Source organism: Meles meles, chromosome 16 (genome assembly GCF_922984935.1).
Source record: "Meles meles chromosome 16, mMelMel3.1 paternal haplotype, whole genome shotgun sequence".
Classification (NCBI taxonomy): Eukaryota; Metazoa; Chordata; class Mammalia; order Carnivora; family Mustelidae; genus Meles; species Meles meles.
In genome coordinates, this window is record NC_060081.1 from 76,973,666 (window position 1) to 76,998,544 (window position 24,879).

General features: G+C 51.0%; 2 protein-coding genes across 3 annotated transcripts in view; one reads left to right on the forward strand and one right to left on the reverse strand.

The window, feature by feature from the left end:
- RTF2 (replication termination factor 2) overlaps positions 1 to 24,554 on the forward strand; it is a 40,692-nt gene extending 16,138 nt beyond the window's left edge. The window contains exons 6-9 of one of the 2 annotated variants that reach the window (XM_045981357.1): positions 19,375 to 19,488; positions 22,197 to 22,251; positions 22,575 to 22,670; positions 23,822 to 24,554. In XM_045981357.1, the coding sequence (XP_045837313.1) occupies positions 19,375 to 19,488; positions 22,197 to 22,251; positions 22,575 to 22,670; positions 23,822 to 24,000 (444 nt within the window). In that variant the 3' untranslated portion in view covers positions 24,001 to 24,554. The remainder of the gene's footprint in view (positions 1 to 19,374; positions 19,489 to 22,196; positions 22,252 to 22,574; positions 22,671 to 23,821) is intronic. The other variant, XM_045981358.1, reaches the window with a different exon arrangement.
- LOC123926956 (beta-1,3-galactosyl-O-glycosyl-glycoprotein beta-1,6-N-acetylglucosaminyltransferase 7-like) lies at positions 1,710 to 9,488 on the reverse strand. The gene is made up of 3 exons (XM_045981359.1): positions 7,882 to 9,488; positions 6,677 to 6,772; positions 1,710 to 2,615 (listed from the first exon to the last, which is right to left on the reverse strand). Exons 1-3 carry the CDS (start codon positions 8,849 to 8,851, stop codon positions 2,392 to 2,394), a joined length of 1,290 nt encoding a protein of 429 aa, XP_045837315.1. The 5' UTR covers positions 8,852 to 9,488; the 3' UTR covers positions 1,710 to 2,391.
- Positions 24,555 to 24,879: the final 325 nt, after the last annotated feature.

Genomic DNA, 24,879 nt, shown 5'->3' on the forward strand with positions numbered 1-24,879 from the left:
CTTTCCACTGACTTTATTTATTGAATAGGGTGTGCGGATATTTTAAAGTCAGACGTGAAACAAAAATTTACATTCATGCTGGGTTTTGTTTTGTTTTGTTTTTAAGTAATCTGTAAACCTAATACAGGGATTGAACTCACCACCTCAGGATCAAGAGTGGCATGCTGCACTGACCAAGCCGGCCAGGCACTGCTCTTCTGCCGTCTTTTCGTGGGGAGGTGGAATGGAAAGGGGAGAAAATGTTAGAGAAAGGGGTATCTTCAGAAGGGGTCTGTGAATGATGATTTTTTTTTTTTCATGCTCTGACCTTCTTTGGGCAATTTTAGCTTTCTTGCCATCATTATGGTCTTTGGAAGTATTAAGCCTCAGGGAACTGCATAACCTGCAGCACAGGCAGCCTTGACCTTTTTCACGTGTTAGAGAAAACCAGTAGGAAAATTGAACAGTAGAGTCTGCGTTGTAAGCAAGGAGGTTCTGCTCCCCAAAAGGGAAATTATCTCAAGATCTGATACATGTATCACCTTAAAGATACATTCTGTAGCGGAATATTTCAGACATTCTCTTTGCATGCGATTTACTTTTGTTTTTACAAATGAACACAGGGAGAGTCTGACTCTGCATAGAGTAAAGGCTGGACTCTGGAGCCAGGTTGCCTGCTTAGGTCCAAATCCCAACTCCTCCTGCTTAGCCCTGTGGTCCTGGAAAGTCCCACTGCTGCCCTGGCTGAGTTTCCTCATCTGTGAGATGAGTCAGACATCATTCTAAGTGCTTCATCCTCACGGCAAATCTGTTAAGTAGAGGCCCAGTTTGGACCCTTCCATAGTAATGTGACTATTGGATTGACGCTGAAATGAAGTATGAAATGAAATGACAATTGAAATGAAATATTTGGTTGACATGGAAACAAAGTGAAGGCAGGTTTGTGTTTCAAGTAACTTGAAAAGATACAAGCTTGCTTTTTTCTCCTTTTTTTAATGGGTTTTGCCCTTAAGTTGCTAGTGAGCTGTTATAAAATGCAGCCACGGTGGGTTCAAGCTTTCTGAACATAGCCAGTTGGCATCATCCGCGAGCACTGTGCTGGCCTGCAAGACTGTGTAGAAAAGTAGAGTTCTGCCATTGTGGGGCCCTTGCCTTCTGCTCTTTGGCAGTCTTAACATTTTCAGTGTGTGCTTTCCTTGGAATCAGGTGTCCAGGTGGGAGAAATGCTTGTTGAGACGGGGATTTTAATGTTCTGGGGTTTCTTACATTTGATTCGTGGCACCTGCTTTCAGAGCCTCTTTTCCTTCTGTTTAGCGTTGTGCGTTCCAGGGGCTCTTGGCCTTGACAAAGTTGATTTGATTTCATTTCACCGCAAAGCTTCAGTTCCCGGAGGCTTTAGACTCTGCTTTTGAATCACGTGTTTATTTCTTTCGTGTCTTCTCCTGTGGTTCCGGCTTTGTCTTTATTTTGGTGGTTCTGTGTCGTGCCACTTTATACTTGGACATTTTCAATCTTGTACGATGCCACGGACTATTTCAGAGAAGGAGAATATAGAGGAAAGTCGTCAACAGAATGATGAGAAAGCCGTGCACTGTTGAGAGACCCAGATCTGCGAGTGGAGAGCGTTAAGGTCATTCCTGCTTTTGGCCAGTGCTGTTCAGTATGGTAACCACCAGCCACACGTGACGATTTAAATTTCCAGTTGATTAAATTTTTTTAAAAATAAAGATGAAAATGGACTTAGTCACACTGTCTACATTTCAAATGCCCCAAAGCCCCCTGTGGTTGTGGCCGTGGCTGTGGTCATCGGTATGGGACGGCTCAGACGTAGCATGGAGCCTTCGGGGCAGACGGTGCCGTTAGCGCCGCGAGACTCCAGAGACGTAGGGCAGCCCTTTTAAGAAGGTGTGTTTGAACTCTGGATTAGTTTCATTTTACCCAAAGGAAGTAGACGCTTCTGTGTTTTTGTAGGATTAGTGGAACAAAGGTGCCTGGTTCGCAGCCAGAGAGCACCGTTGGAGACAAGCGGAGTCTCGTTTCCAGTGGGTTCGCTCTGCATTAGACCCTCATCCACAGCAGATCTCCGAGGTAATGTGTTCTTGTCTGACTTGAGTCAGGATCTCGTGTCGCAGCCACTGTTTACGGGAGCAGTCAGCCCTCCAGCTGGCGGGTCCGGGACCCCCAACAGTACCTTGAGTCACCTTTCTTCTCCTGATTTCCTCCTCAGAGCTGGGAAAGTGGCCTACGGCTAATAGGAACGGCTTGTCAACAGCACGTTGCTAAAGTCATCTAACGACTGGCTTGTATCAAGTCATCATTTCTCTTTCTTCCTTCTTTGGCTGGAAGTTCTCTTACTACGAGTCAGGAGCCCGGTGGTGGCAGTAAGAGCGCAGACACTCGGCAGCTCCCCGCTCAGCCGCTCAGTCTCCTGTTGAAGTGACTGTCCTGTGGGAAACGCCAGTGTGGCTCCACGGGAGCCTCTGCCTGTCGCAGCACCCGCAGCCGGTGCCACCGCTCCAGGCATGTCACCACCAGAGGGTCCGTCGAGTCGAATGTGCTGGCAAACAAAGAAGGTGACCGGGTGATCCACGGCAGGTCTCCCGGGCCATACACGCAGCTCTCGTGGACGTAGCGGCCTGCGGAAAGAAGCACAAAAACCTAGCTGCCTTTGTGTCCTCATCAGGTCACATTCACACACAAAAAGGGACACTTTTCCAAGGTCATCTGTAAAGGCCCCTGCTTCGTGGGAGCTCAGACCGAGTGTGATTTCCCAGCTCGCTCTCACGGGGCTTCTGTGTAGGATTTTGAGTCAGTGGGAACAAGGATGTTGCCGTTCTTTCTGTCTGTGATCTCTGGCATGTTTAACGGCTACTTAAAGGGAATGCTGTGGAAGGTTCGTGAGTCACGAACACATGAGGGAGGTTTAATAGCGCTCATTCGCCTGGCCCACTCTAAATTCTGTGTTAGGTCCCATGAACTTTGTTTTCCTTGGTTGTGGGTATTTCACAAGAATTGCCTTGGTGGCCACAGGCCCTTGCTACAGTCCATTCTTGCTCTTGCCTAGAGAGTGTGTGATGCAAATGGAAGGAATTAGAATTGGAATGGTAGAATCCAGTGCTCATTCCTTCGAGATGAACTCAGTAGCATGTTTCGTGCGCCTGACGCCGTGCTCAGCGCTTCCTTCTCTGTCCCCCGCGCACCAGCACTGTGAGGTTGGCTCCCGTTACCACCTCTGGTTCCCAGAGAAGCAGGAGCCCAGTTTGTGTGTGAGGGAAAGGTCTATCCATTTTGGAGACCTTCCTCTCTGCCCAGCTCCACCCAGCTTTCCTCTCCACACCAACCTTGTCGTCCTACTTCTAAAAACCTGTCTGAGAGAACGAGGGGAGAGGGGCAGAACTGCAAGCACAGAACCATCCAGTGTTGTTTGTGGGGCTGCAAGAAGGCAGAGAGAACCCTCCCCTGGGAGCAGGCGTTTAATCCAGGAAAAGGCCAAGCAGCTGGCACGCGGTGAGCGCTCTGGAAATGGCAACTGTCGTCATGATTGAAATCTTTCCAACTGATAGACGTTCCTGGTACAATGTCACAGAGTCGCCATGCAATGATACTTCACCATGTGAAAAGTCTGAATAGGGGCCCCTGGGTGGCTCAGTCTTTAAGCGTCTGCCTTTGGCTCAGGTCTTGATCGCAGGGTCCTGGGACCCAGCCCCACATCAGGCTCCCTGCGTTGCAGGAAGCCTGCTTCTCCCTCTCCCACTCCCCCTGCTTGTGTTCCCTCTCTCGCTGTGTCTCTGTGTCAAATAAATAAATAAAATCTTTAAAAAAAGAAAGAAAGGAAAGTCTGACTATGAAGACAAGCAGTCTGAAATACTTCGGACAGTGAAAAAAGAATGAGCAGCACCTTGATTGTGTTTGGATGATTCTGTCATTTGCATACACATGAGTTTGAGCCAGAAGGGAACACAAGCGAATGGAAAGTCCTCAGTCAGGTTCGTGCTACTTTGGTGATTACAGATAAACTCCTTGTTGCTGATAGCAGCGGGGTGACTGTCCCTCTCGGGGTGAGCTCATCCAGTGGAGGGGCACCAGGCAGCGGCACCTGGTTTGAGACCCAGCTCCACCATTTCCTGTGCCACTTCCTGTGACATGGGGAGTGACCCCACTTCTCAGAGCCTGGGGTTCCTCCTCTGTGAAGTGTGACTACGACAGTTAACAACGGAGAGTCGTTGTGAGGGGCGACTGCGGGCCCAGAGTCGGACCCCGGAAGGGGGCCGGTCTGCCATGTTCACTGCCAGTGCTCGGCCAAAGGCAGGGGCCATATTATTGCTTTACTTGTAGACGGTCTGCGCACTGAAGTGAGCAACGGCGAGAACTTTCTGAAGTGTTTACTTTGGAGCAGTGCTGATTTTTGTTAAGATTCACAGTAATTGGGCACCTGGGTGGCTCATGGGGTAAGCCTCTGTCTTTGGCTCAGGTCATGATCTCAGGGTCCTGGGATCAAGCCCCGCATCGGGCTCTCTGTTCAGCAGGGAGCCTGCCTCCCCCTCTCTCTCTGCCTGCCTCTCTGCCTGCTTGTGATCTCTGTCTGTCAAATAAAGAAAATCTTTAAAAAAAAAAAAAATTCACAGTAATTGGGCCTTTTTGCCAACATTGACGTATTCAAGTCGTCTCAAAGAATTCAAAATCATTATTATTGATAGCAACAGCCCTTCATGACTTTTTTAAAAAAGATTTTATTTATTTGTTTGACCGAGAGAGAGACAGTGAGAGAGGGAACACAAGCAGGGGGAGTAGGAGAGGGAGAAGCAGGGTTCCTGCTGAGCAGGAAGCCCGATGTGGGGTCCGATCCCAGGACCCTGGGATCATGCCTGAGCTGAAGGCAGACGCTTAACGACTGAGCCACCCAGGGGCCCTCCTTCATGACTTCTTATACTACGGGTGAATCATGTTTTCGGGAAGCATTTGAGCCTCTCAACCCCACCCGAGCATTTACTGACCAGGCGTGTTCACCCCACATCCGTGTAGTGGCAGCAAGCACCTGTTTTGTAAAGAAAGGTTGAGGTTGCTCCTTAGGTCCCTAATTGAATCCTGGCTAAAGTATTTATTAAAAATATCTAGGGGGGCCTGGGTGGCTCAGTGGGTTAAAGCCTCTGCCTTTGGCTCAGGTCATGTTCTCAGGGTTCTGGGATCGAGCCCCGCATCAGGCTCTCTGCTCAGTGGGGAGTCTGCTTCCCCCCCCCCGCCACTTGTGCTGTCTGTCAAATAAGTAAATAATTAAAATCTTTTAAAAAAAAAGGGGGGGGGCGCCTGGGTGGCTCAGTGGTTTAAGCCGCTGCCTTCAGCTCAGGTCATGATCTCAGGGTCCTGGGACAGAGTCCCGCATCGGGCTCTCTGCTCAGCAGGGAGCCTGCTTCCCTCGCACTCTCTCTGCCTGCCTCTCTGCCTGCTTGTGATCTCTCTCTGTCAAGTAAATAAATAAAATCTTAAAAAAAAAAAAAAAAGGAAGGGAAAACAAATATTTAAAAAAAAATCTGGAAAATTCGTCCAGCCCTTCCGACCCAGTTCTTGTCAGGAGGGCAGCTGCACACACAGGAGCAGGAATTCTTGTCTTCCACTTACTCTGGTGTTGAGTGTTGCACTTTCCATTTGTCTGCAACCGGTTTCTCTTAAACAGCTTGAAACCTGGGTGACCCCAGTTCTCTCTGGTCTACTGTAACTCAGGCCCGAGGACCACAGCCAAATGCCCACTGAGGGGAGATGGCTGTACCGCAGTGGCCCCCGCCGTGGCCGGGCAGCCGGATGCAGACAGAAAGGGGCGGCCGGGTCCCCGCAGACAGGGGCTGCTGTGCCCGGCCGCCCGCACGCACATCTGCTCCACTCTTCCGGCCTTCTCTGTCCCACACGTTGGCGGCCCCATAAAGGTCAGAGACCTCGTTTGCCTTTCCGTGCGGGCTCCCTGAGGGTTTGGGTCTCTCCCTGTGGGACCTGTGTATGTGGCACTGTGACCGCTGGCCTCCAGCTTGTCCCCAAGGTCATGTGCTCCTCGTGGGCAGCCGTCGTACCCTGGGCTCCGGGTGGGTGCGGAGAGCGGGTGCCTGAGACCCTGCTGGCAGCCGGTGCTTTTCCAGCCTGTTCGCCACCGAGGGACACCGCCCTCCCCACCCAAGCCGCGCTGTTCTGTATCGTCCTGGTAACTAAAACCTCGGGGACACCAGACAAGAATTCACAGGCCCCCAGGAGAGTCTCCTGAGGGCAAAAAGCAAAAAGACTTTCCTTCAGCAAGAACCACTTAAGAACCCACTCCAGCCCTTACCCCTCCCCTGTGTTACTGATCGTCTGTTCTGGTGGAGAGCCCGGGAGACACACAGCGTTTTCAAGTGACTGTTGAGTTTGAATTCTAGGAGCGGGCGGAAGAAACCCGCTGGCTTTTGTGTATTTTTATCTTAAAACGTTTAAAGTTGCAGCCGGGTTTTGGCTTCATTTTGTGAAAATGTGTCAACCCAAATACCTAGGATTTGTGCGCTCTTCTGTCTGGGTATTATAAGAAATTTTTAAAAAAACGGACCCCGTGGCCTGGGAAGCTCACTCATCCATCCCTGTTGTGCGCGCAGTCATCTGCGGCTCCCGATGGTACCCGGGCGGCAGCTGGAGAGTTTCCGTCAAACGGGAAGGCTGGCTTTTGGTTTGGTTCGATTTTTACCTTTACATCCGTCGTGAACACGTCCCTCCTCGTGTCTCCATTTCACAGCGCGAATACCTCCTTCCCAGCCGGCGTCCGGAGTGGCTCCCGGGGCATCTGGGGGGGAAGCAGAACAGGCATGGCCCCATGCGCGCGGGCAGTGCCTCGGCCCTTCCCCTTGCTCCCCGGGCAGGAGTCCAGGGGAGAGGCGGGGCACAGAGCAAGTCCAGCCTCGCTGCAAGGGCTCGGCTCTCCGCTGTCCTCTGACGAGGGGCTAAGGCTCTGGGGGCAGTGGAGGCGCTGGCCTCGTGTTCCTGCACTGTGCTCCGCTTTCATCCCTTCCTGCAGCCCCAAAGTCACTGACTGCGTACGCGTGCCCTGAGCCTGATGATCTTGGGTTTCTTGGGATAGTGTCTTCCCCGTGACAGCCCTCCGAGGGGATTCGGAAGTAGAATTTTCACTGGCTCTGAGAGATTAGAATACGATCCTAACTGGTTTCTACCGGATTCGGCGCTTGCACTGTCATCTGGACCGTTGAGCTTCGCTGTTCGAGCCTGAAGCTACATCGCCTGTAGGAGCCAGTCGGCTTTATGCAGAGAGAAAGTAAGTCACGTAAAGAAGGACATCAGCCCTCCCTCTGCCTCTCAGGGAACCTGAGGTATCCTGTCTGCCACCCCCAAAATTACTACTTTTAATATTTTCTGTTCTTTTTTTTAAAGATTTTATTTATTTATTTGAGAAAATGAGAGAGCAGAGGTCAGAGGGAGAAACAGACTCCCCACCGAGCAGGGAGCCTGATGTTGGACTTAATCCTGGGACCCCAGGATCATGATCTGAGGCAAAGTCAGTTGCTTAACCAGCTGAGCCACCCAGGCCCCCCAATATTTTCTATTCTTAAAGAGCCCCTAGCATTATGCCTGGCACTTAGTAGGTACACAGTAGTATTTAATGACTAAGTGAAGAAGTTTCTGAACACCTGCTCTGGTGCTGGTAGGACTTTCTAGAGAGGGAACAGGAGCAGCCGGGCTGGTGTGGGAACATGGCACGCTCCCAGCAAACTTGGGACCCCCTAAAACCAATGACCTTCCCATACTCAAGTGGAAGGTCTTGCAAAATGCAGAGCTCTTTACCAAGCCATAGAAAACAGTGAAATAGAGTTTTCACTCAAGAGTAAACTTGTCGTTGCCACTGATTTGAACAGACGCCACATGCCAGATTGTTCTTACCTCTCAGTCGGTTCAGAGTCACCCAATAATGTCGTTCTGGGCTCTGGATGTCTTTGGACCAACGAAGCATGTCTTTCGCGCGGGCATCAGTCAAGACAAACTCTACAAACTTCCTCGTTAGGACATAGTAAGCACTTCCAAAATAAATTGTTAAATTATGGGGCGGTGCGTCCTTGAATCTTTTATTTGGAGATAGGTAGATATTTCCTTCAGCGGTGGATTCAGGATGACTTTCACTTGTCTGCGATTTCACATTCAGTGGTTGGACTACTCCAGGAGTGATGTTTTTGTCATTCCATTTGCTTTTGATGTAGCGTATGATTTCTTTGTTGGTTTTGATTGGAAAATCCTGCCCGCACAGGTTGATGACGTAGTTCCATTGGAATTTGGAATGGACCAGGTCTTTCATACAGTTCATATCTGCCTGGAGTCTTGAAAAGCCGGTGTGGGCCACTCTTGCTGTCTTCGATGAAATAAAAATATTTTCAAAACAGTTCACCAGGGTTTGCACAGCAGTCTTGTACTTCTTCGGAGCCTTTTCACCGACGTGAACACAGTAAACGTTCTGAGGCACATAAATCGCTCTGAGAAGCTGTGCAAACATCGCCAGCCCCTTGTGAATTGTTATAATATATGCCAGAGAGAAATTGCCCTCTTCTGCAGACAAGGGTCTGGTTATGAAACGCAACTCCTGGGAAATCCTAGAGCAATTTCCTGGTGTGCGGAAATGAGCAAGAATTTGAGAACCGTGAGGGTTTTTACAAAATCTTGCGATCTGGAGGGCGGCCCCTTTCCCTTCAAGTAAAGCCGAACACAGTTCATCGGGATAAAAGCCGCACTCCTCTACTGCCGGATACGTGGGTCCCTCCGCTGCTTCCTCAGGGGTTGGGTTCCGTAAATAAAGAAAAACGGAGATGCACACGGCCGCGCACACGAGGAGCCCGGGCTTTGTGGCTCGCAGCTGGCTCATGCTTCCGGCCTTCTCAGCACCACGGTTTAAAGCGTTCTCCTTTAAGCTTCCTACGAGAAGGAGAGGGAGAGTTCAGTGTGTGGCAGCTCTCCCCCCGGCCCGCAGCATGACTGAGTGCACGCAATTAAGGTGTGTCCCGCACTAGCTCTTCCATACGGCCACGCCCGCAAAACCATCGCCACGATCACCATGGCAGGCATTCCCCTCACCCCTGAAAGTGCCCTTGGGCCCCTTTTACTCCCTCCTCCTTCCACCGTGTCTCCGGGCAGTTTCTGATGCTCTGTCTGTCACTGGATTTGCTGGCATGTTCTGTAGCTTTATGTAAATGGAGTCCTGCACTGTGTGCTTTTTGCCTGGCTTGTTTCACTTTGGATCTCATTCTGAGATTTTGTCCGCATCATTGCATTTATCACTGTCCCGGATTGCATCACATGGGCACCCCACAGTTTATCCGTTCATCTGTTGTGGACATTGAGCATGTTTCTAGTTTTAGGATATTACTAGACACTAGAAGCATTTATGCACATGTCTTTGGCCCTTTGTTTTTGTTTTTTTATTTCAGTAGCTTTATTGAAAGGTGTAGCCCTTAGCACCAAAACATGATGGTAAGTGGTTAGGTGACCTCTACCGACTCAGAATTAACACTTACGTGTTCAAATGATTGAAATATGTATCAGCCTTCGGGAAAACTGAAAAGCGATCCACAAATCATGTTTACCAAAGTATGAGATATTCTGTGGGTCTGTGGTTTATTTTCCGGGGCTTATTTACCCGTAACATTGGGTCAGAATTGGGCACAGCCATCCTGGGTGGACTCGGGCTGCACACTGCCCACAGTAGCCGGTGGCAACACTTGCAGTGCCGGAGGTCTCCTTCTGTCCCAGCAGAAAATCCTGATGGCGGCTTCGGCAAGCTTATAGTCGAGATGTTTCACATCTACTTAAGACTTTGTTTCGGAACAGAGGTAGATAGACACTGTCGTGTTCTGCATGGTTCAGAGTTCATTTTATGCTGTTACTCTGTATCATGTTATAACTCCTTCCAGTAAAGGAAGCAACATATCAAGAGAAGTTTTGTGATCACAGAATTTGACTTGTCGACATGAGTTTATGCTTATTTTTAGAGAACGGTTCAGTGATTAAAAACATGGTATCTTTATCTGATAAAAATGAATTGATAATGAGTTGCCTTTCTGGAATCCTACAGAAATGCATGAATAGGTTTAGTAGCAGGAACAAAGGGGACCAAAAGCATTTTGATTCATTATTAATGCATGAAGACGTCATCACCTTTGAAATTTAGGAAGAAAACTAATCGGGTAAAACATCTATGTAATAGTAATTACTTTTTTCTTGTTTATAAATCCTGACTCCTGGTTTCCATAAGAAGTCGTATCGTTGTTTGTTTAAAAAACCCATTTGCTTTTGAGTAGTGTTCTATGACCTGAGCCAAAGGCAGAGGCTTCAACCCACTGAGCCACCCAGGCACCCCCTGAGTAGTGTTCTAGCTCGCACTGACATTAGTCCCTTTCCCGTCTGCATCATGATTACAGATGCCATACGACAAAGCCTGGACTAGGCAGCCTTTGAGCTCTCCTTATGTTCTTAAACTATGAGCCAATAAAAGCTGTAAGTGCTGATTGTGGGTTGTGAATTTTAAAAATGTATTTATTTTCCTCTCATAGTTTCTTTTCATCCATCCCGCTTCAAAAATAAAAAGCAGTCACTGCCCAAATAAACCAAGTTACAGTGTTCTTTGCCAGGTCAGTAAACGCTTGTGGATAGCCCCAAACGTGAAACCTAATGGCATAATTTTAAAGACATTTTTATAAATTATGCAATACTTTTTATAAACACAAAAACTTGCTATAATGAACACACTTTCTGTCTGGTCTGTAAAATAAACAAAACCTAGAAATTCAGCAGGAAGGAAATACCTTCCTGAAATTAAAATAATAAATTTAGCTACTTTTATAGATGTTGGCTCCAGGGCACCCACGTACCGTAGTTCGTGGCACTGTGACAGCTGTAGTGTGGGGAGGTGGTTTGGGGGCTTGTCCGCTTGGGGGTAGTTTCTAGGCTCGGGTCAAAGTAAAAGGTTCTGGTGTCATGGTAGAACTGTTAGCCCGACTTCGCTGACAGGTCACACCCCATGGAAACTGTGGCTCCGCCCCAGGGAATTGGCTCATTTCAGTAGGCTGTAATAATTAAATGAGGACAAGTCCCGTGTGCAATCCGTTGTCCTTCCGGGCCATCCCTGAGCTAAGTGTTTTCCGTCCCTTCTGCAGCCGCGGGCATGTGAGCGGGGCTGCGTCCACCTGCCGCCTCTCTCCCCGGGGTCTGGCCGCGCGGAGCTCAGGCCTGTGCAGTCGCAGCTTCCCGCCCGGGTGGCCTCTCTGCGCTGCAGAAGCCGCTGTGCCCTCCAGTGCCCGGGGCGGTGGGGTGGAGCTTCGTTGTCCTTGCTTCACCGCGGGCTCTTCCCGGCAGGCCCGCCGTCCCACGAGTGTGGCTCTTGCCTGGCTTTCACGAGCCAGTGACACCCCAGTGACACCCCCGCGGTGTGTCATCTCTGGGCGGCTGCCGGCCAGTTCTCTTTAAATGGGGGGCGTGCCCCACCTTCGATTTTGCAAACGCTTCCTAGCCTTGATTCTCGTGACCTGTGGTGGTTTTGTCTGGGATGTCAACGTGGCTTTTGTTGCCATCATGAAAATGTGATCGTTAAACAGGTGACTTTCCTATCACTGAATTTAATTGCCAGACATGTCCGTGCTGTTTTTCAAGTGCGAGGGATAGGCAGCTCATTTAGAAGGGCAGGGAGACTGATTTTTGGACCCTTTTTTCCCCTCTGCAAAAACTGTATTTAAAATACTTATTTTAAAGGCCTTAGAAAGGGGTGCCTGGGTGGCTCAGTCAGTTAAGCATCTGCCTTTCGTCCAGGTCATAATCCCGGATTCCTGAGATTGAGGCCCATGTCCGGCTTCCCTGCTCAGTGAGGAGTCTGTTTCTCTCTCTGCAACCCCTCCCCGCATGCACGCACTCGCTTGCTCTCTATCACTTTCTCTCAAACACATAAAATCTTAAAAAATAGTAATAATAATAAAGGCTTTAGAAAGACTGGCAGTGGGGCGCCTGGGTGGCTCAGGGGGTTAAAGCCTCTGCCTTTGGCTCAGGTCAGGATCTCAGGGTCCAGGGATCGAGTTCCACATGGGGCTCTCTGCTCAGTGGGGAGCCTGCTTCCTCCTCTCTCTCTGCCTGCCTCTCTGCCAACGTGTGATCTCTGTCTGTCAAATAAATATAAAATCTTAAAAAAAAAAAAAAAGAGTGGCAGTTATCCTTGTGCTTTGTGGAGCGGATATGAAGATTGTTTGTCTGGACTAGACCCATTTTTTACTATTCCAGTATCTTCTTTCCTCACGTGTTACTGGAGTCACACATGGTTCCTAGAACTATGTATTATTTTGTGTGTGAGTGAGAGTATTCGAAGTCTCTTTTTATTTTATTGTCAGTTACTGAAATCACCTTTCCGGAGTCTTACATACCCTGATAATCTTTTAGTGCCTGATCCTGCAGTGTTTGGGAGACAGAGTCAGGGAATGTGTTCAGTGCGCAGATAGCTTCTAAACAATGAGCCATGTTTTGAAGATCATACATTCAGTTGACCAAAGACATGACATCCAAGAGATAGTCGAGAATCTCTTTCAGTAGAAATAACTACCAAAGTTGTGATTAAGGATGGGTTTAATTTTTTTCCTTTTTTATAGCATTAGAATCTATATAATAGCAGATTCTATATAATAACAGAAATGATTAATAGTTCTCAAAATGGGCTTGTTTTGCTTTTTATGTTTTTGCCCGAGCATATAATATTATCAAGGAGTTACTTCAAAACACGTTACTCCCCTACTTACTGGACTGAGTATGGTTTTCTTCCTCTTTCTTCTCCATCCAGGCACAGCTGCCCGCCCCCCTTCACCCACCACCTGCCCCCGCCCCCCACAACAAGCCTCAACAGCCAGAAACACAAATGGGCAGCATGGGTTCGGTACTGGGTGGTACCAGTAGAACACTTTCTTTAAGGGCAGTTGTTTTTCGTTTGTTAGGATGGTATTTATTGTAATGACTTTTTAGGGGAGTTGGCAATATCCTGTATAAGCGAACTCTTTTTGCTGACTCTTTTATACTTAGTTTTTGGTAGTATATGTGAGTAAACAGATAGTAAAGGGACATCTTTAAAGATGAACTTAAAATATTTTGCCACATGTTCTAGAATATTATTGTTTCGGACCATTAACATTAGCTTGCCCAGATTAAACATCGTAGTCTCCATTTCCTGGACCGAAGATGGGGCGTATGGTAGTACCTGCCCCATGGGAACGCCAGGACACGAGTCCGGGAGCAGGTGGGTGTGAGTTTCCTGCTGAGCCTCTCCGGGGATGGACACTCAGCTTGAGCAGGAGTGGGGTGCTTGGTGTTGACCCCCAAGATTGAATGTCGACAGTGTCATTTATTGTAGGTTTGTTCTAAAAAAAGTCACTCCAGCCACAGCAATGAAAATTTGACGCCTGTTATTTTTGTGGTCTCTGGGCTGAGAATGATACCCATAAGTTAAAAACATTTGGTTTTCTTGAACTTTCTGTTTATAACATGACACAAGTTTTGGGTTCAAATGCTGTCCCAACTGTCCAGCAAAACAGATGTCTTAGTCACAGTAGGTATACAGTTTTCAGCTCCAATATGAAGAGGAAAACTTCGTTTTAGGATATCCTACTCACAACCCCCGCAACAAAAATAGCATGTGTATGATTGGCATTAGTGAGGACTGAGGACACGGCCTTGATGCTGGCGTAGTTGTTATCTGCTGTGTGAGCAGCTGGTGGCGTTTTGAATTTAAAAATCTGACCACAGGGGCGCCTGGGGGGCTCAGTCGGGTAAGCATCTGCCCTCGGCTCGGGTTATAATCCCAGGTCCTAGGATCGAGCCCTGCATCAGGCTCTGCTCTGAGGGGACCCTGCTTCTCCCTCTCCCTCTGCTCCCCTTGCTTGTGCTTTCTCTCTGTCAAATAAATAAAAATCTTAAAAAAAAAACCTAATCTCAAACTTGAAAACATTCTACTTTTATTTTCTTTGGCCGAAACAAAGACCTGAGGGCTGGTTTTGAGAGAAAAAGATGCCTGCTCCATCTGCATTAAAAAATACTTCTCATCTCCCAGTGTCCTGTTTTACAACCGAAGGAGGCAAAGAAAAACATTTTATTTTCATAACTGTACCTGCTCAGCCTCTGCCGTTCATGACCCGGGCGAACTTAGTGAAGCACTTTCCAGAAGCTTCTCCTCAGATTCCGAGGGGTGGAATGCTAGCCGCGTCCGTGCCTGGTCTGGTTTTTCCTCCCATCGGTGCTTCTCTTCCCGTGGCTTCCACTCAGATCACATGAACGGAGTTGTTTGGCCGGTTTTGTTACCCTTTCATCCCTGGAGGATTTTGTTCTTGTTGGCTCTGACCTGAGGATTGAAAAACAGCGTCTGCTTCTCTGAGTGTTTCTCCAGGACCAGGTCACCGCCTTCCGAGCACGACGAGGGACGGCAGCCTGGCCCAGGCGGAGGGCAGCAGAGTGGTCTGGCGTTCTGAAGCCTGGACAAGATCCTGGCAGTCGAGGGGCAAATTCTATAAACGCTTTTAAAAATCGGAGGCCAGATGTGGTTATCTGAGCCTTTTTCATTAAAGGGGTAAATAATGAAAGTCCTTTAAAAATCTTTTTTTTGTTGTCGCTTCCTCAATAGCATTCAGCATAATCCAAGCGTTTCAGCGTGGCTCTCCAGAGGGCCTGAGTTCGGGGACGCAGGGGAGCTGTGCCCGGCCCGCTGCCTGGGGGCTCCGCCAGGGCGGGCGGGGCCCGGGCAGGGGCTGAGGGGGCCTCTCTGCGCCGCCGGTGCGGCTCTTCCCCTCTGTGTTCTGCGCGGCCGGATGCTTGTGCTCTTCCCTTTCCCTTCTCTGGCTTCAGAGCATCCCTCACTTGCTGTCTCCCAGGCTTCCCGCACACGGATCTGAGAAGAGCCGAGCCAAGAGGCGGGAGTCACACGCCTCCTCTTGAAGGCGTCCAGGGCCCTGAGCTTGACATTTAGTCAGGTGGGTCCTGATTCACTTTACCTGGTCGCAGGTGACTCGAGGTGCCTGTCGCTCTTCTGCAGAACAGGTGTCGCTGTTGCCATAGCAAAACTGCGTAATTGGGCCGATGAGGTCGAGTCTCTAAGCTCACGGGGCCGCAGCGTGGCTGTGTGTGGCAGGTGTACTTTCTGTACGGAAACAGATTTGTGCCACCTTTCGGTGGTGGTGAGACCTTGTATGTGTTTGTAGGGAGATCTTTGAGGCCAGGAGGGGAGGTTTTCGGGCAAGAATCGGGAAAGGAAAGGCCACCGGCCGCTGGTGCAGTGTCACGCAGCTGTGTCCCCGGTACCTTGAGTGCTTGTCGGAAAGGTCCTCCTGTGGGTGCTCGGGAACCGGGCGCTTCACAGTGGCCCATTCCGAGGGGATAAGGATCGGTGCTGGACTTCACCTGGGGCCTCACATTTTGAACCTGGAAGAGGGAAGATTCTCTAAGCAAAAAGCAAAAAACTGAGAACACAGAGTGGCCCGCATACAGCTTTATGCTTCCGTAGCTCGAAGGGAAATACAGAATGGAACCAAACACACGGGAGGAATTATTGTGATAAGTGGACCAAAGGTCAACAGGCCTAATGTATCCGTTTCTTACACAGATGGGCTCAAGTAAAAATTTTTTGGCTGAAGATCCTAATAAGTAGGGGCGCCTGGGCGGCTCAGTCGGTTAAGCATCTGCCTTTGGTGCAGGTCATGATCTTGGTGTCCTGGGATCAAGCCCCGCATGGGGCTCCCTGCTCTGCAGGAAGCCTGCTTCTTCCTCTCTTCCCACCCCCGCTCATGCTTGCTCTCACTCTCTCTCAAATAAATAAAGTCTTTATAAACATCGTAATAAATAAAGTGGACCTACAGCATATACACGTAATGCACGAGAGGCAGTAGGAATGCGGTGGGGATTTTTGTTTCTTAATCAAAGCCAAAAAGGAACTATCTTCTTTTACCTTTCAGATCAGTGTAAGCATTTTTGTTCCTTCTAATTACGTGGTGCGACGGGAAGTCTTACATGTGGTAGGACGTGTAAAGTTCATATGACTTTTCACGAGAACTGTTTGGCTTTAAAATTTTATTCCCTTTCATCCTGGTTTGAAGTATCTCTTTGGGTCGTGTTTTCATTTATGCATAGAGCGATTATTTCCTGGTGCCCACTGTGTGCAGGACTCGGCCACAGCTGAGGCAGGTAACGACCAGTCCATCCCTCTCGGGGCTTCCGGTGTGACAGAGGGAAGCACTGCTCTAACAGTCAGTACCCACGTACGGGACCACGTTCATTTACTGCGTGTCGCAAAACACTGTGTAGGAAACAGGCTTCGGTGATGGAGAATAAGTGAGTCCCACAGGTTGGGTTTTGGGGTCTGAGATGCATGCCGTTGGGTGTTCATTGCAAATATTATTTGTAAGAACAGTGATTGAGAATCCTCTTTTCCATTTGTGCAGGATACAAGTCTGCAGGCAGAATAGCAGAGTAGCGTATTATCATAATCCTACCCATTCTCTCGGCCCTTTTTTTACAGTTCTCTTGGCTGGCCTGTTTTCCCCTAGTGCTTAAAAAAAAAGTTAATATCCAGAGATCATGGATATATAATTTCTTTTTCTTTTAGCTTAATAAGCACTTTCTACATTGTCAAACTCTGAACTGACTATCTGCCTGCCCTTTTTAAGAATGTATTGTGATTTATTTCCCCCATCTTGGGAATGTCTAAGTTATAAGTGATAAAAGGAGGCTAATTTAAAATAAATACATGATCTCAGCTGTGCAGTAACAGTACACATAGAAAAATGCATTTGCAGGAAAATACGGGTGTTTTTCACTTATGATACGAATTACTTTATAATTAGAGAGGGTCCGTGCCTTTGGGTCAGCCGTGTCTCTGCTGCAGCCCTCCCTCACTTTCAGAAGCAGCCCTCCCTCACCTTTCAGTCCAGAGAGAAGAGCCCTAGGCTGGCAGTGGGCACTGTGGATGGGAAGCAGCTTCCTGCTCTGACTTCACTTGCTCCCAAGGAATGGGCCACTCACGCAGGTTCCTGGAGGCAGAAGCCTGCCAGGGTCAGGCACACCAAGCAGGACAGGGCCTGCTGCCAGTGGGAGCTCATGTGCCCAGGCTCTAGAGGGCAGCCCTGTTCAGGTCCCGGCAATTAAGGCCTCAAGAGGGTGGGTTTAGTATTAATAGATCTTTTGAATTTGGGGGAGAAAGCTAGATATCTCAATTTTTAGTATGAAAGGTGTTCCTGACTTTTTATGGTTAGTGCCTAATTCAGCTTTAAAACTAGAACTCTGGGCACGACACACCACAGCTGTAGGTAGAATGGGGTCCACAGTCCGATCTAGACAACTGAACAGTGACGTGTGGAGGGAGGGAGGGAGGCTGCTGACTGCCGACACTCCAGGAAGGGGTGCGGGGAACCGGTGGAAATGAGCCATGGAAACCCCGGGTGGGGAAGGAGGGGGGCAGGCTAGTGGAACAAATGGGGACTCCTTTCTGCCTCTTGGTTGTGTGCTCGGGAGGGTTATTGACGCCATTGCCCCAGCCCCCCTGGGGTATCTGCCACGTGATTCTGTTCCTGCAGATCCCTTTTCACTCCCTTCTCGAGGAGGTCCCCCAAGGGAAGGCTCTACCCAAATCTCCCCCAGCGTGGGGCTTCCCTGGGGGCCTCCTCCTGTAGAGCCTGGAGGCCTCTCTGCAGTGATGGCGACAAACAAGCTCCTTTTCTTCCAAGGCAGCCCCAGCGAGGTGCTAACACCCCCTCCTCTTGCTCGTAGGACTTCTCTGTGGCCCTGACCTCAGGCTGTGTGGGCCAGAGGGCCAGGGTGGGGGTTCTCTTCAGCTGTGACATCTTACCAGGTCCCTCCTAGGAAAGGAGGTGTCTTGGGTCTGTGCAGTGGGTTTTGGGGGTGAGAACCACAGTAAATAACCAAGCTAAGGCAGCCCCTTGGAGGGTCAGCCCGTGTCCAGTGGCTCTCCTGTGTGTTGGGAGGTGCTGGGAAGAACTTGGCAGCTTTTAAGAAGAGCACTTCCGTGTCTGTGCTGAGAATGTGTTGTAGAAAAGAGATCCTGGGTACAGTAGGTCTGTGGCTGTTCCTCTTCCGGGCAGCATAGGCTTTCGAGGCCTCCCTGGGGTCAGCACGTAGCTGTGCTCACGGCTCCCGCTTATCCCAGCAGGCTGATAGGGCTGCGTGGCCGATGGTAAGGGACTGCCCAGGTCTGTGAAAGGGCACAGAGACCCACTTTGTCCTCAAGACACATGCAGTCACGTGTGTGTGAGGTTTCTCCCAGGGAAGCTAGTTAGAAATGCAGAGATGTGTCCTGGAGACGGTGTATATCAGGTGTATATCGCGCTCCCTAAGCCGTCGCCCTGAATTCTCACCTCCTCCCGGCCGTGCTGGGAATTCCGTTTACTTCCCATTTAACAGATGTGGTAACTGAGGCCCAGAGAATGCACGGGTGTGTCCAGGCCTTGGGGCCCCCAGGAGGAGGAAGAACATAGAACAGAACAGATGTGGGCCCCAATCCTTCCCTCAGCGGGGTGGGCCCCCCAGGCGGGCCTTTGAAAATGCAGGACCCCCACCCCACCCCCACCCCCGTGGGAACAAGAGTGGACAGCGGCCCGGAGAGAGCTGAAGGGCAGCCCCTGCCTCCACACCGGTCCTTCCGGTGTCCTGCTGGGATGGAGCCCAGTTCCCCCAGTTGGCCATCTTCCCGGACGCTGGGCAGGGGTTCTCAAAGCAGGGTTCCCCCACAGGCAGCGTCCGCATCACCTGAGAACGCGGGAGAAATGCGGGTGACGGGGCCCCACCCCGGAGCTCCTGAACCGGACACCGGCCGAGGGTCCCCTCGCTCCCGGAGACCCTGACGCCAGGTCAGGCTGGCGATCGTCTGCTCTGTCTGGGACGGAGGCTCAGCCCGGGGCAGCGGGGTGCGGCGGGCACAGCAGGGCTCTCGGGGAGTGATCCTCCCGAGATGAACCAGCAGCAAGTGCTGACAGATGGGCCGGCGCTTGGCGCAGACGTGCCCTGCGTGCCCAGCAGCTGCCGGCGGCTGTGAATGGGGCCCTTCTCCTGCCCCTGGAGGTCGGGCCGCGGGGCACACCCGGATGGAAAGAAGCCCGATGCCGTCAGGAAATGGTGGGCCCCCTCCGGGTTCGCGGCCGCCAGTGTGGGGCTGGCCTCGCAGAGCCCCTCTCGGGCCTGCCACCCTGCCTGCGTACACAGAACTGGCCAGAGCAGGGCTCACACTCAAGCTGGCTCAGCCGAGACCCGGGCAGGAAGTTCCCGAGGGTTCGCAGAGCTGTGGTTGGGCTCGGGGAGCATCTGGGGGCGTAGCTGAGCGGCCCTCCGTGTGCTGATGGAGTCTCTCCTGTGTTCTGTCCTCTCCAGTGCGGGGCCGCCTTCCAGGACGACGACGTCATCGTGCTCAACGGCACCAAGGAGGACGTGGAAACGCTGAAGGGGAGGATGGAGGAGAGGAGGCTGAGGGCGAAGCTGGGGAAGGTAGCGGAGCCCTGGGGTCCACCCCCGTCCCCGGAGTCTTCAGCTGCCACCTGCCACCTCTGCGGGGGCCGTGGCAGACCCCGGGACTGCGCCGTGGGGGCCGGCTTTTGGGCGCGCAGTGATGGAGGCGCTTACGGCCTCTACAGGCCTGGGCTCACTGGGGGTGACACGGCGGTTCTGCCCTCCGTCACTCAGCTGCTTCATCTGTGACGTGGGGCTGGTGACAGCACCTGGTGGGGCGGGGTGCTCAGGAGCGTCACCAGGATCGGGCGGGTTGCAGCCTGGCGGGGAGGGGGTGTGGCCACCACCCACTGTGCGGTGCCGGCTTCAAGAGTGTGGGTGTGTAAGACTCGGACAGTAGGAGTGGACGGCACCTCGGAGAGCCTGTCCGCCCAGGTCTGAACGTCCTGCGAGTCCCCTGGAGATCTGGGGGGCCTGGGAGCCTGCGCCCCCCATCCACTGCTGAGGCGCCTCAGGTAGTGCGGGGCTGAGCAGCCTTTCCATGCCTGGGGGCCGCCGCCGGCCTTCCTGAGCCCCTGCCTGGCCTCTAGTTGCGAGGGCTGCCTCTGCTCTTTGAAGGGAGGCCAGTGCTGGGGACCCACGGCCACGACCAAAGCTCTGTGTGGACACAGGCATGGTGGGAGGACTTTGTTCTGTGGCCCTGGGCCTAGGAGTCCATAAGCGGTGGATTCGTCTCCTCCTGACTTGGCTAAGGACCAGGCTCAGAACAGTTATCAGCTAAGAAGCCCTTCTGTGTGCATCCTTTACTGGTCCAGCAGCAAATTTTGTTATTTCTTAAGTATTTACAAATGACCCGTGTGATTTTTGTGAACAGCAAATTTTTCATTCTTCAAACAAAACAAGTTAGGGCACCGGTCTGGCTCAGTCCAGAGAGCACAGAACTCTCGATCTCCAGGTTGTGAGTTCCAGCCCCACGATAGGTGTAGAGATTGTTAAAAGATAATAAATTTTTTAAAATAATCACAATTTTTAATTATAAGATTAAAAATACAAAAGAAGTTAGGTTCAGGGAAAATGTGGGAGAAATTTTGTGATCAGAACTAAGCCAGAGGAATGTTTTGAAGCATTAGGAAATGCATTTCAGTGTCCTGAGGACGATAAAGTAGTGGGGAAATTGCCTGCCTCTGTGGGGCATCCATGTATCCGTGATGTGATCATCAAAGATTTTTTGGAGTTGTGTTTTTCTGATCATCACAGAGGAAAGAACAGGACCCTATGCCCCCCCAGAATATAAGTGCACTCATTCTGTTGGTTTTGTGTGATTTTGTTACTGTATGAGCAAAAAAGAAAAAAGCTTGAGAGAGTTTTGACAGTTATCAAAAAGGATCTGCTGGTTCTTCCTTGCTGTCATTGATCAAACTCAGTTTTTAAAAAGCGCGAAAGGGGAAGAAAAGTGTTTCCGAGGCTCCTGGCATTTGTATCGTCATTAACGGAGCCGCTGCGGAGAGCGGGCTCCAGTCCCAGAGTTCCTGCTGAGGTGTTGAAAGCCCAGTGGGGCCAGCACACCCCTCTCCACAGCTTCTGGGAATGCCTCTTCGATACTGCTACCAGGATACCAAAATATTTCCCAAATACACTCTCAGCCGAGGACAGGACATGGCATTTCTTCTCCGACTTCTTACCGCTCTTGCTTTTATAAACCTCAGCTGTGAATGAAAGGTTCCAAAACCCCATTGTCTTTCCTTGAGGACTGGGTATCATCCTCACGGATTTGAATGTGTGCCTTGTATGTGTGAAGCAAACGGGAAGTTTCTATGTTGTGTAGAAGCGTTACAAGTCATTCTGCCTGTCTGTGTTACAGGTTCAAGGTCTGCTCCCCACATCTAGTGACGGCCGTTGGTCATAATTAGGCCGTGTCTCTTTAGCGCCACCTTTTGGATACTTAGGAAAGTGCATTTTAAAGTAAATTCTCTGAATAAACATCCTTCTGTTCCTGCTCTGAATCCATTCTGACACAGCTATGTGATTTTAGGAGGGTTAGTTTCGTTTCTTAAATTTTTGCTGACCAATGTCACTATTCTGAGTGACAGAATTCTAGTGCCTAGAAGTCTTAGCAGGAGTAATCCCGAGTTTAGGAGGATGGGCTCACGGGTCCTTTAGCATAGTTTCAGGTCTTTGTTCTTAGTAACCTCCACACCCAGCGTGGGGCTCGAACCCATGACCCCGTGATCAACAGCGGCGCGCTCTTAGACTGAGCCAGCCAGGTGTCCCTGGCCTCGGGTCTCTGTGGTGAGATAAACAAGTTTCAGAGCAGCTCGACCGCTCTGAACATGAGAGGCCGGCGTGGGTGAGGCTCGGTGCGTCTTAGACGGGCCGGCCTGCGGCGCCCATCCGTAACCTCGCGGCTCGTGGACTCGCTCTTTCGTGTGCGGTAGTCACCGCTGATGCAGGTACCACTGAAATCTGGTGCCTTCATTTAAGATTTTTGAGAATGTGGGTTTTGGAATATAAGTAGAGAACCACACAGATCTCTTCAGCTGTATTCCTGAGGGAGCAGAAAGGTGTAACCGGAAACACGTGCCAAGGGTCGGGGTTCAGGACTCTCGCGGTCAGAGTCGGCTCCAGAACAGCACCTCCCTCACACGGACCACGTCGGCCTGTCGGTGGGCTGTGGGGCGGCGGCGGTAGCCACGCTTCCGCTGAAGTAGAGTCCACGCACATCTCGGGTTCGCTCTTTCTCTTTACAGAAAGCAAAGAAACCCAAGGCGGCAGAGTCTGTCTCAAAGCCAGGTGTCGGAGAAGGTAAGACACTAAAAGAGGGCCATATTTCAGCAAAAATGAGGCTGTGGAGCTGTTTCTTTCAAAAATTCATGCTTTGGGGGCGCCTGGGTGGCTCAGTGGGTTACAGCCTCTGCCTTCGGCTCAGGTCGTGATCTCAGGGTCCTGGGATCGAGCCCCGCATCGGGCTCTCTGCTCAGCGGGGAGCCTGCTTCCTCCTCTTTCTCGGCCTGCCTCTCTGCCTACTTGTGATCTCTGTCTGTCAAATAAATAAAAAATCTTAAAAAAAAAAAATTCATGCTTTTGCTTTGTTTTTGTCTGCCTTACTTTTTTTATTTTTTAAACAGAATCTCCAGGGCCGTCAAAAATTAAGACAGGGAAGTCTGATGAAGCCAGCCTTGATTCTAGAGAGAAGAAAGCCAGCTCAGCTCCCCGGAGTGCAGGTGGGTCCTGCTGAGACAATAGCGGCGGCTGAGAGGGCTGCTGACCCCGGAGCCGATGTCCCATTTCGGAGCGAATCTGAAAGCTCGAGCTGGTCCTAAGTTGTGTTTCTTTTTTTTTTTTTTTTTTTTTTTTTTTTAAAGATTTTATTTATTTATTTGACACAGAGAGAGATCACAAGTAGGCAGAGAGGCAGGCAGAGAGAAAGGAGGAAGCAGGCTCCCTGCGGAGCAGAGAGCCCGATGCGGGGCTCGATCCCAGGACCCTAAGATCATGACCTGAGCTGAAGGCAGCGGCTTAATCCACTGAGCCACCCAGGCGCCCCTAAGTTGTGTTTCTAAGTAGTGCCTGAGCGCTCTGGGAGGCTGAGAGACAGCTGCTCTACCCCAAAGCCGGGTTGAAGGAGTCCGGCCACCGATGCTACTTGTTTTTCTGTTGAGTCCGTCTCTGGCACCAGGCTGCCCAGGCTGCCCAGGGAGCCGGACTCAGAAACTGGTTAGTGGCCCGAGGCTCGGGGCATGGGTGAGAACGTCCCCAATAAGGCTGCGGTTTTACGTGCACCACACCTGGCAGTCCACCAGCCTTCCCGTTACCTGCCTCTGGCCAAGTGTCAGAGGGACATTTGACGCATAGCCCAGAATCCAGTGCCTTTCTCCTCGCCACGTTTATCTTAAAGGAAAGAGAGATTTCACAAGAAGGAAACGCAGATTTATTGTTTGGCGAAAGAAGGTGTAATCCTGTGTCGTGAGTGGCACCCGCCACGGTTCACAGGTTCCAGCCTCCACCCTGCACAGCGTGGCCACTGGCCTGGGGGAGGGTGACCGGGCCTCCTGGCACTCGCGCACCCGCCGCTGTGAGGCAGGCTGGCGGCACTTCTCGTGGGGCGATGTGATCTACAGCTTTCACGGGCTGGCCGCGGAGCGCAGAGGATAGCGAACAGTCACTGGTGTGGTTTTCGGTGATAGACTTCGGTGTAGGAGCCTCATGTGTTTCCAGGAGTTGGCAGTTGAGATGATGTACTTTAGCATTTACCCCAAGAAAGGAAGAGGGAGATTCCTGAGATTAACAGACTTTTGTTTTCCCTTTTTAAGAAAGCGATATGTGGAGTGAGCTGTAGGCCCAACCTTAACGTATTTGGCTTTTCATTCTTCAGCAGCAAACGGGAGCTCTTCTGGAAAAGTCGGGAAGCCTCTGGGTGGACCCCCAAAGCGGTCCATTGCCGACAGCGAAGAGTCGGAAGCTTACAAGTCCCTTTTCACGACTCACAGCTCCGCCAAGCGCTCCAAGGAGGAGTCAGCCCACTGGGTCACCCACACGTCCTACTGCTTCTGAAGCGCGCGCTGCACCCCGTGCCACACGGGCCCGTCTGGTTTCCACCGGGGCAGGTGGCCGGGGCATGCCCGCGCCCTGTCCTCTGCTGGCTCTCCGTTTGCGCCGAGCTATAAAGTCGTCCTCCCAACCCCCAAAACTGGTGTAGTCTCCCCTGCTTGTGACGCGCGTGGATTCCCGTGGTGCCGTGCTGGGCCCTGCCCGCCCCCTCCCGCAGGCTCATGCTCTCCCCGCGGCCTGGAAAGAGGCATCCGCTGTACCTTTTATGGCTGAAACAAAGACTCCAGATTCCTTGGGGTGCGGGGGTGGCCCATTTTGCCTAAAATTCTAATGATTTTGCTGCCAGTAGTGAAACAGACCAGGTGGAATTGGACTTTAGAACGTGAGCTGCCGGCGTGTCTGTTGGCGGGCACCCCTCTACGCGCCCCCAGCGGAGCTGCGGCCTTCCCGGTCGAGTCTCGAGGGAGGTTCCTTTATTTTTATCACTTTCAAGTTGAAAGCCTTTTAGTTGGGCACCTGAAGGTTTGATATAAAAGATAAAGCAAGTCTGCCCTTTCTCTCATCTGTCTGTATTTTTTTTCCTCTCTTCCATGTTTAAGAAAATGACAGCCTCTCCATTGATGGCGATCAGAGCGTTTCCACATCATGAGTTCCCTTTTCTCGCAGATGATGAGGGCGATTCTGTGTAAAATCGGTGTTTCTTACCAGTCCATCCCGGGTGCTAACGTCAGGCATGGAAACGTCCCATGGGACTGATTCAGAGCCGGAAACACCCCACGTCAGCCCGGCTTTCTGGAGACGGTCGCACCGTGGACGGGCCTGGCCGGTTGCCATCAGCACGGAGAGACGGAGCCCGGGAGAAAGGCCAGAGGCCTGGGCGGG

Bases quoted from the DNA above. Each gene is read 5' to 3' on its own strand.
- LOC123926956 (XM_045981359.1), bottom strand. From the start codon at position 8,851: ATGAGCCAGCTGCGAGCCACAAAGCCCGGGCTCCTCGTGTGCGCGGCC. The intron at 6,773-7,881 runs GTAAGAACAATC...CTTCCCCCCCAG, and splicing joins GACTCTGAACCGACTGAGAG to ATGCCCCGGGAGCCACTCCG. The intron at 2,616-6,676 runs GTAAAAATCGAA...TTCTTTCCGCAG, and splicing joins TGTTCACGACGGATGTAAAG to GCCGCTACGTCCACGAGAGC.